The 19,735-nt window shown below is 41.6% G+C and overlaps 1 protein-coding gene across 13 annotated transcripts in view; it reads right to left on the reverse strand.

Moving 5' to 3' along the window:
• Positions 1-19,735, reverse strand: part of USP54 (ubiquitin specific peptidase 54) — a 312,165-nt gene that overhangs the window by 66,973 nt on the left and 225,457 nt on the right. For all 13 annotated transcript variants that reach the window (XM_033941395.1, XM_033941394.1, XM_033941402.1 and 10 more), the window contains 3 exons: positions 3,899-4,030; positions 3,310-3,690; positions 559-781 (listed from right to left, as the gene is read on the reverse strand). In XM_033941395.1, the coding sequence (XP_033797286.1) occupies positions 559-781; positions 3,310-3,690; positions 3,899-4,030 (736 nt within the window). The remainder of the gene's footprint in view (positions 1-558; positions 782-3,309; positions 3,691-3,898; positions 4,031-19,735) is intronic.

A 19,735-nucleotide genomic window follows, 5' to 3' on the forward strand; every position in this document is an offset into this window, starting at 1 on the left:
ATAAATATTTTTATTATAAATTTTAGAACAAGAGCACAAAATATTGAAAACAAAAATCCAAATTTCCCAAATATTACAAATACCACCACAAAAAATGCCACACCTTCAGTGCACATCTTCATTTCTAATTACAGGCAATCCCAGGGTTAAGAATGTCTGACTTATGTTGGACTCATACTTACAAACTAGGGTCTGCTACTTCTCCCTTCCTGTGCCAATGCGCCCTTCTCCCTCCCTTCCTGTCCCAACATGCCCCTCGTCATCCTTCCCTCCCTCTGTGCCCCAAATTCGTGCCTCCCTCCCGTGGGTGTTTACCTCGTCTGGCTGGCCCCTCCTCCCAACCGCACTTTTCTTCACAAAGCCATGAGCAGCGGCTTCTGCATGCTGCCCGAAGCTGACCCAGAAGCCACATGACTTATTACACTGGCCCCTCAGTTTGGAAATTCAAGCTTTTTATTTTGCAGTTTTTCATACCATTTGGCATTTAACTCTAATAACAAGCAATGAAAAAAATAAAACTCATAGTTTATTATTATTATAGGTTTTTATTATTTTTACCTGTAGGAGCCAGAACTCTCTGACAAGGGTATATCTATACTGATGGGACTGTTGCTGTTACGGTCGCTGCTCTCATAGCCAGATTCCATTCTCTGAATAAGGCAAGGCTGTTGCTGATCCACTAGGTGATGGGTACCTCTGCTTTTGTATTTCATGTCCAGCTGACGATCTCTGTTTTCTGAGGTGCTGGTTTTTCGCTGCTCACCCTCCATCAGTTCCTTTGCTATTAAGTGATAGAACAAATTATTGTACAAGAATAAGCTTTAAAACAACCAGGATTTCATTATAGGGGTAATTTTATAAAGATCTAACTGTGTACAAAGTCTGTTCTACAAATGGAAAAAAGGCTTTTATTAAACTGCATTAACCACATACCGTATTTTTTGCTCCATAAGACACACTTTTTTCACCCCCAAAAAGGGGGTGGAAATGTAAGTGCATCTTATGAGGTGAAGATACAAATTTGTTAAGCCTGCTGCCGCATCTTTTAACCCCCCACCACATATTTTAACACCCCCAGCCCCATTTTACATAAGTTTTTGAGATAGGAATTGAGATGCTGGGTTTCTATATGCTCAATTCCCCCATTATTTTACAAAAGGCTTTGCCAAATAGGGAGTCTTCTGTAAAATACATAAAAGGATGTGCAGCATTGCATATGCCTTTGCCAACATATACAACTGGCACATCTAGTTTACAAATGTACATATGTATAAAATGAGTGGTATTGCTTGGTGGGGTTTTATACATGCAGGAATCTATTTCACAATGTAAATGTGTACTTGACTGTGAATACACCATCCCAGTTTCTTTGTTCCCCAGATGCCTACCATCTTGTTCTTCTTTCACCTGTATTTGCTCATTTTTGGGTTCTTTTACAAAGGTGCACTGTAGCAGAGCACACTAAGGCCCGGATTCTGTATAGGACACCTGGGACGGGCGTCCTTTACTGAATTTGGCCTACACCCACCTAAACCCACCAATTCTGTAACCAACGTCCATGTTATAGACACCGGTTATAGAACCGGGATACTGTGGACGCAGCCACTATACTTATCGCGGCAAGGGATCTCCCCGCCGCAATAAGTATAGCGGCCACCAGTTCCCCCTAAAGATCGCAGCGTCAGGAGGGTGCCCAACTACTCCTGCTTGGAGAGCCCCCACCCCACTACGATCGCCAGCAGGAGGGTGCCCAACCCCTCCTTCCGGGAGAGCAGGAGGGGTTGGGCATCCTCCTGCCGGCGATTATAGTTGGGGGCTCTCCTGGCAAGAAGGATCGGGCACCTTCTTGCCGGCGATCGTAGTGAAGGGGGGCTCTCCAGGTAGGAGGGGTTTTGGCACCCTCCTGCCTCGTTTATTCAGGGGGGAAGACTGGCAGCCACAGCCGCGGTCGTTATATTATTCGTGGCAGGGAGATGCCTTGCCGCGATAAATATAGTGGCTGCATCTACTTACAATATAGGACAGAATTTTTCTGGCCTTCATTGTAAGTGTCTCCCGCTGTACTAGGGAGACGCGTAGAGTTGCCTAGCCTTAGGCAAGCTTAGGTGGGCTTACGGGCCTCCCTAGGCTCCCGGAGGTGCCTTAAATATATGTGGCCTGCCTGGAAAGCATTTAAAAAAAACAAAAAACAAACCTGCGTCCCAATTGGCTGATTAGACAGCTGTAGGATGCCTACAGCTGCCTACAATTGGAACCCAGTTTACAGAATCCGGGCCTCAATGCCGAGCCTTCCATTCTATTCCTATTGGCAACTTGGCAGTGTACCTTTGTAAAAGCTTGTCTATGGGTCAATCAGGAATTATGCCTATTTTTTTCTTGCACCAGATTTGGAATAATCTGTCCCACATTTGCTCAGAATTTGCTTTACCTAAATTTAAGGTACTACTAAAAACCCAGTTTTTCTAATTTAACTTTTGATTTACCTACTCTATAGGCTCAGGTTTGTCTTTGTCCAGATGCTTCACTTTATTATTAGACTCTTCTTGTTTATTATTTTGGTGTGATTTTAACTTGTGAGAATGTGCTTTTCCTATATTTAATGGAGTTCCTTTATTTTCTCATTTTAATGCTTTTATGAATTTTTCTAATTGCAAATCAATGTGATCTGTTCTCAGAAATGGTGGTATACTAAATTCACATTTTAAAAACGTTTCCCCTACAAGAAAAGTCCTTTAGCAAAAAGCAAAAAATAACATTGTCTCACATTGGTGGTAAACAAGACAAAAGTTAGTGAAATTGCTCCCTGAATCACCGGTGGAGACCTCAGGTCTCACGAATCAGGTAGATGATACTTGTACATGCCTTAACTGTTTTAAGTTAACTGGTCAAATAGGACTGCATAAATAACAGTTCTATCTTTGCTGGTTTAACTTCACCAATTAAGAGCTGACTATTTGTACTTATCTGGTTAAGTGCTGTCATCCACACATATGTGAATATTTAATGCTGGTACCTAAACATGGCCCAGTATTGAATATCTGGGTATAATTTCAGTGGCTATAGTCAGCATTTGAAAAAATACTGAACACTGCCAGCTGATTATGACCCTCTTCATATTTAACATTTTTGGAATGATTCACTTTACTGTTTCATTGAAGTAGACCAGACATACTATAATGACCGGCATGCAGATACAAAGCCAGGATATTCTATATATACTGTAGATACTATTCTATATCATTTTTGAATATGTGTTTATAGACCTACTGTACATATAAACCCCACCGCCTCACTGAGAAAATATCTCACCTGTATCTTCCAAGAAAGGGCTGAGTTGTGTGTAACCAGAATGCTTTCTTTTCTCCTTACTGAAGATGCTATCTATATTCAAAGATTCTCTTTTGGGTCTCCACGGAGGCCGGTATTTGCTGGATGAACTGGACTTGGACTCACTGCTTGTACTCTCCAACTCCCAGTCTCGGGAATGTACTGTAAGGCTTCTGGGGGGCTTGATGTCCGAATGCTCCCCAGTTCTCATTCCATGGGACAGACTCTGAAGTGGTTGAGAGGGCAGTGCTGGTCTGCTATGGATCATATTGCTAACAGTCTCTTTAAAATCTCTTAATCTACTATTGCTGCTGGATGGTTTAGTAGTAGTTCTGGGGGCCTGTTTCTCCTTCAGAGTTTCTCCTAGATTTGAGAATGCAGAAAAAATGTAATATTCCACTGAGTACAGAGGTACAGTACTTAGATGAATTTTAGCTGTACAGTATAAAGAGAGGTGCAGGGAAAGAATTTAAGTTAGAAAATGACAGGGTAGACAAGGAATATGAGAAAAGAGGAGGTGAGAGAGGTAAAGATACAGAAAATGATGAACACCTACTTATCTTTTACTTGCCTTCACTGTGGTATCCAGAGGACTGCACTTCATCCCCTTTTCGGCGTGGACGACTAGAGCTCCTCTTTCGATCTGCTGGAGGAGCCTTTCTAGAAACATGCCTTTGACTGCATTCACTATCAGTAAGATGTCCTGAAAAAATAGGTTAAGCAAAAATGAACATTCTGACTGCCTACTTAAAAGCCTATTACATACTTTGCCATTTCACTATCATATCAGCTTTTTTTTTTTTTTTAACTTTATTAGTTTCTCTATATAATGCCTTGCATCTCCTTACATTTGTGGACTGGATATGGCAGATGGAAATTAGAGTTATCAGTGCTATAAGTTTCTCAGTGAAGTCAATCTGGTTCATCACTGTTGCAAGGGAAGTAGCTTCACTTTTTAAAAGTTTCCTGCAATCTTATATCTAGCTGCTACAAGGCCCATATTAACTAATCTTCCTCATTTACCATACTCCTCTGTAGAGGTCCTTCCAAGCAGCAAAATGCAGGATCTAGCACCAATTTAATCCCAAGTTTCTCTATTGCCTTACCCTATTCCTCCCAGAATAGACATGTCCACTAAGTATGAAAAAAGCACCTACTTCAACACAGCCCCAATGTCCCAGGGTATATCGATCTCAGATATTCAGACACCAGGTTATCATGTATAAAGTATCTGCTATGCATTTTCCTTTAGTAGTATAGGAACTGTGCCCTGCTGGCACCCACAGATAGAGAGCTGCACGGGAATGGGAACGACAGGTCACGGGGATCCCTTGGGGACGCCCCTTAGGGTCGCGGGGATCCAACTCGAGCCGCGAGGCTTGTTTTTTTTTTTCCTACCTGCCCTGCCGCAGCACACATAGCTGAACGGAAGTCTTTCCCAATGTCAGCACTGACGTCGGAGGGAGGGCTTAAGCAAAGCCCTCCCTTCCTCCGACGTCAGCACTGACATCGGGGAAGACTTCCGGTCGGCTATGTATGCTGGGGCAGTGTAGGCAGGAAATAGAAGACGAGCCTCGCAACTCGAGCTCCATTTGGCTGAGAAAGTTGCTGGTAATTTGCTTGCAGATGAGGGCTGGGAGGCAAACGTGGAACACAAAAGGGGGAGGGAGTGCATTTTTGGACACAAGGCATGAATTGGAAAGAGGATGGAAGAAGGGAGGGAAAAAGATGCTGAGGTGGGGGAGGGAGTGCGTTTTGGACACAAGGCATGAACTTGGGAGAGAGGAAGGGAGGGAAAAAGATGCTGAGATGGGGGAGGGAATGCATTTTTGGACACAGAAGGCATGGACTTGGGAGGGAAAGAGATGCTGAGGTGGAGGAGGGAATGCGTTTTTGGACACAGAAGGCATGAACTTGGGAGAGAGGAAGGGAGGGAAAGAGATGGTTGTGTACACGGGAATGGAAGAAAGGAGAATTTTTGGTCATAGGGAGTGAGTGAGGTACAGATGAGAGGGAGAAATATTGTGGTGGAAAGGGAACAGCGGGACAGATTGAAATGGATGCAAGAGGGAGGAACCATTTTACCCTTCTTGTCCAATCCATCATCCTTTCCAGATTAGACTACTGCAACTCTATCTACTTAAGCCTAACTAAGAAAAACCTTCATAGACTTCAGCGGATTTAGAATGCCGCAGCCAAGCTCATCTTCGCTAAAAGTAAATTTGACCATGTCTCTCCACTCCTGTCCAAACTTCACTGGCTTCCGATAATCGCCAAGGTCCACTTTAAATGTGCCTGTCTAGCTTTCAAGATCCTACACGGTATCCTCCCTCCCTTTATCCCTCTTACTTGGAATTCTTCAAACCCTAATACCACCAGACCCCTCCACAAATTAAAACTTTCCTTCCCTTCGCTAAAAGGCATTTCCCATTCAGGAAAGCTAGGGACCTCCATCCCCTTCAAAATCACTTAGCTCTGGAACAACCTTACCTCCCCTCTTCGGAACTTGAGCTCTCTCCAAGTTTTCCGCAAGCATCTGAAAACCTGGCTTTTCTAAAAAATGTAAGCCTCTCTCCAACTTTGGAGCCTCTCCCCTCTTTGAAACTTGAGCTCTCTCCAAGTTTTCCGCAAACATCTGAAAACCTGACTTTTCTCAAAATGTAAGCCTCTCTCCAACTCTGGTATCCCAAGTCCTCAAAATCTCTTCATCTGGCTCCCCTAGTCCTCTAAATATTCTTCATTCTTCGACCTCTAACCCTTTATTGTAGTTCCTTCCTATTACATCTCCTGTAAACCGTGCAGAGCTCCACGAACGTGGAGAAGATGCGGTATACAAACCTAAGGATTAGATTAGATTAGGAATATTGGACATAGTGGTGAAGGGAATGGTGGCATGGTGCTGGAGAGGAGTGATAGAAGGAGAAATGTTGGGCATGGGGCTGGTGAGCAGGCACGAAAGATGAGAAAGGGATAAATGCTGGACCATGGTAGGAGGAACCAATGGACAGCAACAGAAGAATTTACAGAAGATGACGATGGACGACTGCTAACTTTATGGAAAAATAAGTCTCCAGACAACAAAGGTAAAAAACGGAATTTATTGACTAAAATATGTTAGCTTTGGGAAATGTTTCTATAAAAAATCATAACTCTTCTAATCTGATTAAATTAGATAATAATCATAACTTAAATACTTTAGATACTTTATCACCTAATTCTCTAAATATTGGTATGATTAATGTTCGTTCATTGCGAAGCAAACATCACGTAATAAAAGATCTGATAATTGACCACTCTTTAGACATTCTCTGTATTACAGAGACTTGGCTCTCTGAGGGAGATGAGGCTTACCTTTCCTATGCTAGTCCTGCAGATTACAACTACAAATATAATCATCATATTGGAAAGAAAGGAGGAGGTCTTGCAATAATTTTCAAAACTAATCTATCCTTAGTAGTAGAACTAACTCAAACTAACAATATTATAGAATCTATCCAAGTTAAAGTCAACACGAAGCCCAAAATAGATTTATTATTATTATATATTCCTCCTCCAATTAACCAGTCAGTAGTTACTCATCTTTTGTCTATAATTTCTGATTTCTCCACCACTTCACAATTACCTCTTCTTCTAGGTGACTTCAATGTTCACTTTGATGACTCTTCTAATTCATTTACATCTGAGCTGTTAACCCATATTAATGATCTTAGTTTTGTAATACTAAATTCAGATCCGACTCATACCCATGGCCACACTTTAGATGCAATTTTTGTTCCCAGTAATTTAAGTTTAAACTTTTCACAATCTATCTCACTTCACGTTCCCTGGTCTGATCATTACTTTTTACAAACTAAATTATTATTGCCATCCTCCAAGTCATCTTGTCCAGCCCCTAAAATCATCAGTGTAAGAGATTTTCAACACATTGATTACTCACTTGTTCCAACATCATTTATAATAGACTCAGAAAAATTTGGCTCCGCAACTCTAACCGATCAAATAACTATGTGGAATAAGGCTTGTAAATCTTTATTAGACAAAATAGCACCGTTAGTAACTCAGAAAATATCTTCAAAAAAACAAAGAAACCCATGGTTTAACGCTTCCTCAGGGCTCTTGAAACAACAAGTGCAATCAGCGGAACGCAAATGGCGCTCCAAACCTACCCAGGTTAACTTAGACAATTATAATAAACATTCACAGCATTATCGGCAATCAATTAACAATACTAAGAAACAATACTATTCCAGCAAAATTTCTAAAACTAGTAACTCAGCTACCTTATTTAAAATTCTTAAACAACTAACAGTATTCAAAAATGAAAAAATCAGTCAAACTGCAGAATATCCAACAGCACAAGCACTAGAAAACTATTTTCAGGAAAAAATTACATTGATTAGATCTAAAATCACAAACAAGATATCTACCGTTGCAAATTTCAATAGTCCTTCTGAAAATGACAATGTAATAACTAGGAACAAGACATTCTATGCTTCATTATCCAATTTTCTTCTTCCATCCTTAAAAGCTATTGAAAACATCTTACATTGTATCAACATTAAAGGTTCCAAATCTGAACCAATTCCTCCTTTTTTCCTTAAAAGATATTTCACAGTATTCGGGCCATATATTCTTCAAATTATCCACTCTTGCCTATCTACAGCTAATATACCACCAGAATGGAAACACTCCATTATATCTCCAATCTTAAAAGATCCAAAAAATAATCTTGACGATTGTTCTAACTACCGTCCAATTGCAAATCTACCTTTTTTATCCAAGCTAACTGAAAAAATCATGTTTCAACAATTGTCAGATTTTGTTGAAAAAACGCATATCCTGCATCCTAATCAAACTGGTTTCCGATTAAATCATTCTACAGAATATTCTTTACTTGGTCTCACTACAACTATAAATTACTATCTGGACCAACATAAATCAGTTCTATTAATTTCTTTAGATCTTGCTGCAGCGTTTGACACTATTGATCATCATCTTTTATTGCAACGCCTTTCTTCCATAGGGGTTGCTGACCAAGCTCTTGAATGGTTTCGCTCTTACTTTTATGATAGAGCCTCTACAGTACATTTCAATAACTCAGTTTCAAAATCCTATCATTCCAACTTTGGTATTCCCCAAGGCTCCATCCTATAGCCCATCTTTAAAAAGGGATCAAGAGGTGACCCAGGAAACTACAGGCCGGTGAGCCTGACTTCGGTTCCGGGAAAAATGGCAGAAGCACTGATAAAAGAAAACATCGATCAACATTTTGAAAAACATGAACTTCTGATAACCAGCCAGCATGGTTTCTGCAAGGGAAGATCGTGCCTAACGAACTTATTGTACTTCTTCGAAGGGATCAACAAACGGATGGACAAAGGAGACCCCATAGACATCATATATCTAGATTTCCAAAAAGCCTTTGACAAGGTGCCCCATGAACGTCTACTCCGGAAAGTTAAGAACCATGGGGTGGAAGGAGACGTACATAGATGGATCAGAAACTGGTTGGAGGGTAGAAAACAAAGGGTAGGAGTGAAGGGTCACTACTCCGACTGGAGGAGGGTCACGAGTGGTGTCCCGCAGGGCTCGGTGCTCGGGCCGCTGCTATTTAATATCTTCATAAATGATCTAGAAACAGGGACGAAGTGCGAGATAATAAAATTTGCGGATGACACCAAACTATTTAATGGAGCTCGGACTACAGAGGACTGCGAAAAGTTGCAAAGGGACTTGAACAAATTAGAAGAATGGGCGGCGAAATGGCAGATGAAGTTCAACATTGAGAAATGTAAAGTATTACATGTGGGGAGCAGAAACTCAAGGTACAACTATACAATGGGAGGGATGTTATTGAATAAGAGTACCCAGGAAAGGGACTTGGGGGTGATGGTGGACATGACAATGAAGCCGTCGGCACAGTGTGTAGCGGCCGCTAAGAGAGCGAATAGAATGCTTGGTATAATCAAAAAGGGTATTACAGCCAGAACGAAAGAAGTTATCCTGCCGTTGTATCGGGTGATGGTGCGCTCGCATTTGGAGTATTGCGTACAATATTGGTCGCTGTATCTTAAGAAGGATATGGCTTTAGTCGAGAGGGTTCAGAGGAGAGCAACACGTCTGATAAAAGGTATGGAAAACCTGTCATATTCTGAGAGATTGGAGAAGCTGGGTCTCTTTTCCCTGGAGAAGAGGAGACTTAGAGGAGATATGATAGAGACTTACAAGATCATGAAGGGCATAGAGAGAGTAAAGAGGGACAGATTCTTCAAACTTTCTAATAATAAAAGAACAAGAGGGCATTCGGAAAAGTTGATAGGAGACAGATTCAAAACAAATGCTAGGAAGTTCTTCTTTACCCAACGTGTGGTGGACACCTGGAATGCGCTTCCAGAGGATGCAATAGGGCAGAGTACAGTACTGGTGTTCAAGAAAGGATTGGACAAATTCCTACTGGAAATGTGGATAGAGGGGTATAGATAGAAGATTACTGCACAGGTCCTGGACCTGTTGGGCCGCCGCGTGAGCGGACTGCTGGGCATTTCTTATGTTCTTATGTTATGTTATGTTCTATCACCTCTTTTATTTAATATCTATTTGGCCCCTCTCCTGACCCTTTGTCAATCAATAGAGTTCACTGTTTTCGCCTACGCTGATGACCTACAATTATTGCACCCTATTGATCCTAATAGCCAAACAGAGATTCACTTAATTAATCATAAATTAAGTAAAGTTCATGACTGGTTAAATTCTAACAAACTCTCTTTAAACATTTCAAAAACTAACACTCTCCTCTTCTCTGGTAAAGAAGGAGCACAATTAATTTCTCCAGTCACCATTGAAAATATCTCACTTCCACCAATCGCAATTACTAAAATATTAGGTGTCCTTATAGATAACAAATTAACATTTCGTCCACAAATTAGTGCATTAGTTAAAAATTGTTTTTATAAATTAAGGATGATTCGATCATTGGCCCCGCTACTTGATGTTAGTTCCCTGAATATTTTGATCCACGCTCTTGTAATATCAAAAATGGATTATTGCAACTCATTATTAAAAGGGATCTCTCATAAAGACTTAAAACGCTTGCAGCTCATCCAAAACACAGCCATTAAGATAATCTCTGGCGCAAAGAAATTTGATCATGTCACCCCTTTGCTTCAAAAAGCCTACTGGTTGCCTGTCTCACACAGGGTAACTTATAAAATCGCCCTATTGACATTCAAAACGTTACAGACTAATACACAAGCATTCATAGACAGACTTTTGATCCCATATGATCCGCCGAGAGCTTTAAGATCTATATCTCAATTTCAATCTCAATATTCCATCTTTAAAAATAATCGGTACTCGTCGCACTTCCATTTTCTCTGTGACAGCCCCTATGATCTGGAATACTCTCACTTTAGATTTAAAAAAAGAAAAAAATATAAAAATTTTTAAAAGTAATTTAAAGTGCTTTCTTTTTAAAGATGCTTTTAATTGATTATCTGAAACTTAGAGATTAATCTACTCTTGTTTTTTACATTCAATTTCCCAGTCCCTTTTGTGTTTACCATAAGCGTTTCTCACATTTTCTATATTAATTGTATTTCTCCCCTCCTTCCCATTTGTGTTTAGGGGCCTTCAGGTCCGTAATTACCCTGTATGTAATTGTCGTCAGTCTAGAAATTTGTATATAAAGATATGTTTTAATTGTTAAATTTGTTTAAATGTTATTTTAAACCTTGTACAACACTTTGTAGTATCGATAAAGCGTTTAATCAAAAATTTGAATAAACAATATATAGCAGATGTCTTTGTATTGTGTTCAAAAGAAAAGGAAATGCATTTCTGGTTTTATTTCTACAGTTTTGAAGTTCTTACTGCCCCTTGCTTTGACTGGTGGGGATCCCCAAGCACCATCAGCAGAGGACCTCCTCTAGAGACGGACAGAACTCCCCTCCACCAAGCACAGCAGTCGCTGGAAACATCCATGAGCCACTGAGGTGCCAGCATCTGTGACTCAGCTTGGGGGGTTCTCATCAGCTGAGTATTTATATTTACATTAGAGGCTCTGGTAGAAACCCATTTACAAAGTATGTATTCTTCCCAATTAATATTTCCAAATTAATAAAGTCACTTTGCTTATTTGTAAATGGGTCTCTACCACACCTTTAATTCAGTAGCAAAATTAAATGAAATAAATATTTCTGAAGTTTATAGGGATGGGCGGGGACGGAGGGATTCCTCGCAGGGTCGGGTGGGGACGGAGGGGATTCCTCACGGGGACAGGTGGGATTTTGGCGGGGACGGGTAGGATTTCTGTCCCCGCGCAACTCTCTACCCACAGATCCATTCCCACTGATTTCACTTAGCTCCTTCTTCATGAATCTAAACTTCACAAAGTTATTGCCCTAGAAGTAATTTCTAAAAATATGTTATTGCCCCCTTTTTACCCTGGGACACCTTCCAACAACTTCATCTCATGTCCTTTCCTAATAAAGGCACATGCAGCATATAAAAGTCTCCTGAATTTAAACCAAATTTAATCTGCATCTCACCAAATGTTTTCTCTTTCAGCAACTGATAACTGTGTTAAACCTATTTCCATTTATCAAAAACTCATTCCTCCTACTCTGGAAGAAGTCCCCATTGTATTTTAAGGGCACAGAGGAGAAAAATGTTTTTCCAATCCCAATCCCTTTTTTTATTCTCCTCCACACCTGCATCAAATGTCTGATGAGGGTTCAGTATCATTTTTTTTACCCTAAGTGGCTTCCTTTCCCAAATAAATTGCACAATCCCCTTCTACGGAGTAGTTATGGTCCATTCCATAAATCTTATAGACAGGGTTTGGAAAATGCAGTATGTTCATTTTCACTACTGTGTTCTCCTCCACCATGAGTGGCAGCTTTTATGCCTCTTGCACATATCTTCTAATAGCCTTTGCATTACTTTTTTAATAGTTAATCTCATACAGTTTATCCAGCTCTCCTTTAATCTGTATCACCAGGAATATAAATGATTTTTTTAGCCCATCTGAAGGGGATATTATCTTCTAAATTCTTCACCTCATCCTGGCTCTTACTTATATCAAGGGCTTGTCTTATCCATAGTCACCTGAAAGCTTGCTACCCCTCCAAAGGCCTTAAAGCTCCAGCACCATTATAGGTAACTTGAGGAAAGGGTTTGAAATGCAAAGCAAAATATCACCAGCATACAGGACTATTTTATTGTCTCATCCCCCTGTAAATCCCTATTTTTGTTTAGATAGCAAAAGGCTGTACAAAGCAGGAAATAATACAAACTCGTAAAGTAAATAGAAGCAAATACAAGCTTGATCTGAACTTTTCAGCCAATGGTTGTACCAATATAACAAAAAGAAGGATAGAGAGGGCACCACTGATGTATGCCCCCCTCCCAGTTACCCCTCACCAAGGTTCTGTCCTTTTGCACATTTTCCTTGTCCAGGTACGAAAGATTAGGGCCCAGATTCATTAAAGATAGCGACTCAATCGATGTTGGCCGATTCTCTGGCTGATTTTTAAACAGCGATTGATTCACTATCAAGTTTGCATGCAAATGATTTGCACAGAGGTGCAAATCATTTGCATGCAAACTCCCCGATTTAATTGAGTCGGTACAGAGCCCTGGCAGTAGTGACAGGAGAAGCAACCCGCTATCACTGCTGTCAGGGCTTCTGTCGGGAGGCTTTTTTTTTTTTCTTTTTTTAAATGGCACAGATACATGGTCTACCCTTCATACCTTTACCAGATTCTATAGAGTAGACATAGTAGCCTTTTTTAGATACGTAAAAGGGAAAAAAAACCCGCACGGGAGGTGGTGGGACCGCTGGACAATCTGGGAGGAAAAGGGTGCGTCAAGGATGACAAACAAATTGCAGACAGACTGAATTCCTTCTTTGCGTCTGTCTTTACAAAGGAAGACACCGCAACAATACCTGACACAGTGAAAGTGTTCAAGGGAGTCGTACAGGACAGCCTCACCACAGTAGAAGTGGACTTGGACCAAATTTACCACCAGATCAACAAACTTAAAAGTGATAAATCTCCTGGACTGGAAGGAATTCATCCGAGAGTCCTAAAAGAACTGAAATTTGAAATTGGAGAACTATTGCAAAAACTTGCCAACCTGTCAATCAAAACAGGACAGATACCGGACGACTGGAAGATAGCGAACGTCATGCAGATATTTTAAAAAGAATCGAGAGGAGTGCCAGGCAACTACAGACCTATGAATCTCACATCTGTCCCTGGAAAGATGGTTGAGGCGCTGATCAAAGATAGCATACTCTGGCACCTAGACACACCTGGAGCAAGTCAACATGGGTTCAGGAAAGGGAAATATGTTTCACGATCCTACTTCAATTTTTTGAGACAGTGAACAGACAAATTGATAGTGGAGAACCGGTGGATATTGTATACTTGGACTTTCAGAAAGCGTTCGACAAGGTTCCACATGTAAGACTTCTCAGGAAATTACAAGGCCATGGACTAGAGGGAGATATACTAAGATGGATAGGCAAATGGCTAGAGAACAGAAAACAGAGAATGGGCATAAATGGGAAGTTCTTAGGATGGGAAAAAGTGACTAGCGGTGTACCCCAGGGCTCGGTACTTGGACCCATCTTATTTAATATTTTCATAAATGACCTGGAAGAAGGAACATCCAGAGAAATCATCAAGTTTGCAATCGACACAAAGCTATGCCGGACAGTCAGATCGCAGGAGGACAGCGAGGAACTCCAGAGTGACTTGAATCAATTGGAGAAGTGGGCAGATAAATGGCAGATGAATTTTAATGTGGAAAATGCAAAGTGATGCATTTAGGCAGAAAAAATAAAGATCACAAGTATAGTATGTCAGGTGTAACTCTGGGAAAGACCGAACAGGAAAAGGACCTGGGTGTACTGATAGATAGGACCCTGAAACCGTCGGCACAATGTGCGGTGGCTGCAAAGAAAGCAAATAGATTGCTAGGCATGATAAAGAAGGGAATTACTAGTAGATCAGAGAAAGTTATAATACCGCTCTACAGAGCCATGGTCAGGCTGCACCTGGAATACTGTGTCCAGCATTGGTCTCCATACCTAAAGAAGGATATAAAACTGCTAGAGAGGGTGCAGAGATGAACAACAAAGCTAATGAAACGTATGGAGAACCTGGACTACGAGGAACAACTTAGGAGACTTGGGTTGTTCTCCCTTGAGAAGAGGAGACTGCGAGAGGATCTGATCGAGACTTCCAAAATACTGAAAGGACTTGACAAAATGGAGCAGGGAAAGCAGTTATTTACAATGTCCAATGTGACACGGACAAGAGGACATAGACTGAAACTGAGGGGGGACAGGTCCAGGATGAATATCAGGAAGTTCTGTTTCACGCAGCGAGTGGTGGACACTTGGAATGCTCCCCCAGAGGAAGTAATTGCAGAATCCACCGTTCTAGGATTTAAGGGTAAACTAGATGCACATCTCCTTAAGAGTAGCATAGAGTGATACGGGTAAGGGTAAATTAGATGCACATCTCCCTTGAGAAGCATACAGTGATATGGGGACTAAAACTATGCTAGGGTACACCTGGCGGGGCCTCCACATGTGCATATCACCGGACTTGATGGACCCAGGGTCTGATCCGGAGATGGCAAGTCTTATGTTCTTATGTAGCCAGTAAAGACGCTACTTTTTGGTCTTCCCGTTTTGAAGGCAGTATCAGTAGGCCCGCTCTAAACTGAGGGAACTGCTTTGGTATGTTCCTAGCATTGAGGACTACTAGACACATTGCCCTAGAAAGAAAGATAGATTATTCAGGTAAGAACCTTCTTTCTTATAGATGTGTCTAGTAGTCATGAAGCCCTGCCTTATAAGTGGGCTTCACCTGCCTTCTTCCTTGGGATCATCTGGCTTTGGAGACTTCTCTGAAAAAAAAAACAACAAACCCTCCAAAACATGCAAGAGAGTGAAGTCTAGTCTAAGTCTCTGCTTGATAGCAGGACATGTGAGTAGCTCTAAACAATATATAGTATTAGTGCGGGTTGCACATAATTTTGGTATCTGTTTTGATCAGTTACTTGAATGTTAGAATGTTAATTGATATGTTTGTTACAGAGCAGAACAGAATTGTAGTGTCAAGGTTATTTTTCCTCATTTTCCTCCTTCCTCTTATGTCTGTCATTATAGTGCTTCTTGATTGCTTTTGTATAAAATGAAGGGACAAGAGCAGCTTCTTAAAAAGGAGGTGGAGTTCAAAGATGACTGACAGCATTCTACAAGCAACTTGTGGTTTTAGATGCATAAACTATGAATCTTTAACGACTCTCAGCTTATCAATTAGCAGATGCTCTCCTTGAGTCATCTATCTTCAAAAATTCAAAATCAATAGGGCTCCTCCATGAATGGAACCGAGACTGCCAGACTCCATGGGCAGGAACATCTGCTAAGGCAGTGTTTCTCAACTTTTTCAAGCCAAGTACCCCCTAAGCCTAACAAATACCAACTGAGTACCCCCACCCAAGCTCCGCTCCAGACCTGCCCAAACTCCGCCCCTGACTCCACCCCATAATAATAGTACTAATTGTAATGCAATTTCTTCCATCCATTTTTCATATACACACAATATAATCTTAATACATAATGATAACCACAAAATTTTTAAAAACACAAAGCACACTGTACGCAGAGAAAATGTTAATTATCATTTATATTCAGGTTTTTTTTTCAAAGGGGTCAAGGCAGATAACTTTAAATATGCAATGTCACCTCAGTAACAACTATAGGAAAATAGACAAATATACTGCAAAATATAAATAGCAGATATAAATTCTCAAAACTGACACGTTTTGATCACTAAATTGAAAATAAAATCATTTTTCCTACCTTTGTGGTCTGGTGATTTCATGAGTCTCTGGTTGCACTTCCTTCTGACTGTGCATCCAATATTTCTCTCTCTCTCTGCCTCCTGCATGCTTCTTCTCCAGTCCTCATTCCCTCCCCAACCAACATCTCTCTCTCTCTCCATGAGTTCAACTTTTTACTCTCTGCCCTCTCCTCCTTTCCCTGAGACATTTCTCCTTCCTTCCCTCCCCATTCATCTCTCATGCTCTCTCTCTCCATGAGTCCAACACTTTCTGCCTCCTGCATGCTTCCTCTTCGGACCTCATTCCATTCTACAATCACCATCTCTCTCTGTCTCTTCACGAGTCCAACTTTTCTTTCTTTCTCCTCAAACCCTATTGGCAACAAGTCTCCCCCTCTCTCTCTCTCACTGTCCATCTGTCTTGAGAGATCCAAGTATCTCTCCCACATCCAACATTTCTCCCTCTCTCATCTCCCAGATTATGTGCAGCATTTTTCACCACTGCCCACCAGCCCCATGCCCATTTCTCCTTCTATCACTCCTCTCCAACACCATGCCACATCTCTTCCTTCATCACTATGTCCAATATTCCTCCCCCTTGCATCCCCTTCAATCTGTCCCTCTGGTCCTCTCCACCACCTTATACAACATTTCTCCCTCTCATCCTTCTATTCCCCATGCATCTCTATCTCACTCCATGCCCTTTTTTCCTTTCTTCCTTTCCCCATGTGCACCATCTCTTACTCACGCTCATGCCCAACAATTCTCCCTTTCTTTTCCCTCCCCCCCAATATTCCAAGTTAGTGCCCCCTTCCTCTCTCCATTCTGTGTCTCATGCTCATGCCCCCCTTTCTTTCTTTGTTGAGTTTGTGCCCCATTCTCCTCACTGGCTTACAATCTTTGTCCCAAAATTAAGTTGCACCGTCAGAGATCCCTGCCTACCTGCCCCCCCTCCCCAGAAGCCGACCTGTCCACATAAGCCGCAGGCACTGCAAGGGATCCCTGCCTGTCCCCTGGTGAAGCTGCCATCACCCAGGCCTCCTCCCGCCTGTTTAATCAAAGCATATTCTCTTCTGTGCAATGAGTTGTCTCACAATGCCTAACAATAACAGCAATGCACCTACGCAAGCAGCAGAACTTCGTCTTACCATACCTCGATGACTTCATCCGTGTGGCTCATTCCAGAGATTGGTTACTTCTCATCATCCAGGATGCCTGATCCACCCGCAATTCCCTGGTTTTTATCATCATCTTCATCAGAATTAACACACACCACTTCCAGGCAATAACTTCAGTGGTCCACCTTTTTCTTTGTCTGAGACCTTCATCTTAAATATCAGCATATGGAGCATCCTAGTCTTCAATTCATATTTTTCCTGATCTTTTCAGCTTAGACTAACAAACACTACTGGACATGTGCTTTCATTGATATGTAATCTACAATCTATCTGCTCCTTGATCTGTCTCCACCACCCTTTTACAAGGAATAGCTAGGAATACTCTGGTTTTAAGAATTGTATCTTAGAGATGTGGGTTGCAATTTTATTTGATTTCATATGTAGCAGACCGATAAATGATAGAGCGCACTCCAAATCACCTTCCAATCAGGTGGAGTGAATTTATTGTGACCTGTAATGGTCTCCAATATTATTCTTATTAGTGCCACCACATTATTACAATGAAGGTCTCTGACTCCTAACCCTCTCCTATTCCTTTCCAGAACTAGATTGGTAAATACTATGTGAGCTTTTTTGTTGCACCATATAAGAACATAAGAACATAAGCAGTGCCTCCGCCGGGTCAGACCTTAGGTCCATCCTGCCCGGCAGTCCGCTCCCACGGCGGCCCAAACAGGTCATGACCTGTCTGAATCACCAGAAGGGGCTCCCTTGCCACCTTGGTTTCTCATTGAAGTCCTATCTTCCCATCGTAGTCCTAACCCTCCGGTCTTGCACATGCACGACCTGTTGGGTTTCTATACTTATTACCTGGTTAGCTTTCTATACCTGTGTTACATCCCAGCACCTCTCTCAGTATCCCACGATCCCTTTATCCCTCAGGAATCCGTCCAATCCCTGTTTGAATCCCTGTACCGTTCTCTGCCTGATCACTTCCTCCGGTAGCGCATTCCAAGTGTCCACGACCCTTTGGGTGAAAAAAAACTTCCTTGCATTTGTTTTGAACCTATCTCACTTCAGTTTCTCCGAATGCCCCCTCGTACTTGTTGTCCCCTTCAGTCTGAAGAATCTGTCCCTATCCACCCTCTCTATGCCCCTCATGATCTTGAAGGTCTCTATCATATCTCCCCTGAGCCTCCTCTTTTCCAGAGAGAAGAGCCCCAGCCTATCCAACCTCTCGGCGTATGGGCAGTGTTCCAGCCCTTTTACCAGTTTCGTTGCTCTCCTTTGGACTCTCTCAAGTACCGCCATGTCCTTCTTGAGGTGTGGCGACCAATACTGAACGCAGTATTCCAGATGTGGACGCACCATCGCTCGATACAATGGCATGATGACTTCCCGCGTCCTGGTTGTTATGCCCCTCTTTATGATGCCCAGTATCCTGTTGGCTTTTTTCGAGGCTGCTGCGCACTGTGCAGATGGCTTCAGTGATGCATCCACCAGCACACCCAAGTCTCTCTCAAGTCTGCTGTCTCCCAACAATGCCCCCCCCAATTTGTAGTTGAACAACGGGTTCTTTTTCCCTATATGTATGACCTTGCATTTTTCCACGTTAAAGCGCATTTGCCATTTGCGCATTTGCCATATGATGATATGCTAAAAACTATATGATGAAGCTCTTGAAGGAGCACTATATGATGATGCTCTTGAAGGAGCAATCTTCCTTGCAATCTATCCAAATTGAGATATAACAATTTAGGGAGTGGAATCATTTTAACCAGAGCTATTCTTCCTATTAAAGATAAAGATAACTCCTTACACATAGTACACAACTTCCTGATTTTCTCTAAAGGATCAAGGAAATTGTACTTGTATATAACCCTGGAACTAGTGCTCAGAAATATTCTCAAATATCTCATCGGCTTCCGTACTGGTGTTATGGGAAGTGTGAGATGCCAAGGGTCTTCCCAAGAACCTAGCAATGGCAGTAACTGTGACTTATCATAATTTACATTGAGGCCCAAAATTTTCCTAAAATCTTGTACCATTTGAAAAGCCACTTCCAAATATTGGTGTTCTTGGTCTAAATATAATAAAATATTAGCAACGAGGTTTATTCTGCTGTCCTGACTGCCAATCATAATGCCTTTTATTGCTCTACACTGGCTGATTTTAACAGCCAATAGTTCAATGGCAAGTAAAAACAGTAAAGGGGACAGTGGGCAATCCTTTCGTGTCCCTCTCTGTAAATCAAATCTTTCTGTCAGGCATCTACTGACCATTAATTGGGCTTGTGGATATGTGTACAATACGAGTATGTGTGTCCAATCTATAAATCAGCCAATCAGTCCATACCCAAAACAAGTATTCCCATGATATACTATCAAAGGCTTTCTCCATATCAAATCCCCCTATTGCTGAGATACCTCC

The sequence above is a fragment of the Geotrypetes seraphini genome, chromosome 4 (assembly GCF_902459505.1).
Source record: "Geotrypetes seraphini chromosome 4, aGeoSer1.1, whole genome shotgun sequence".
NCBI lineage: Eukaryota > Metazoa > Chordata > Amphibia > Gymnophiona > Dermophiidae > Geotrypetes > Geotrypetes seraphini.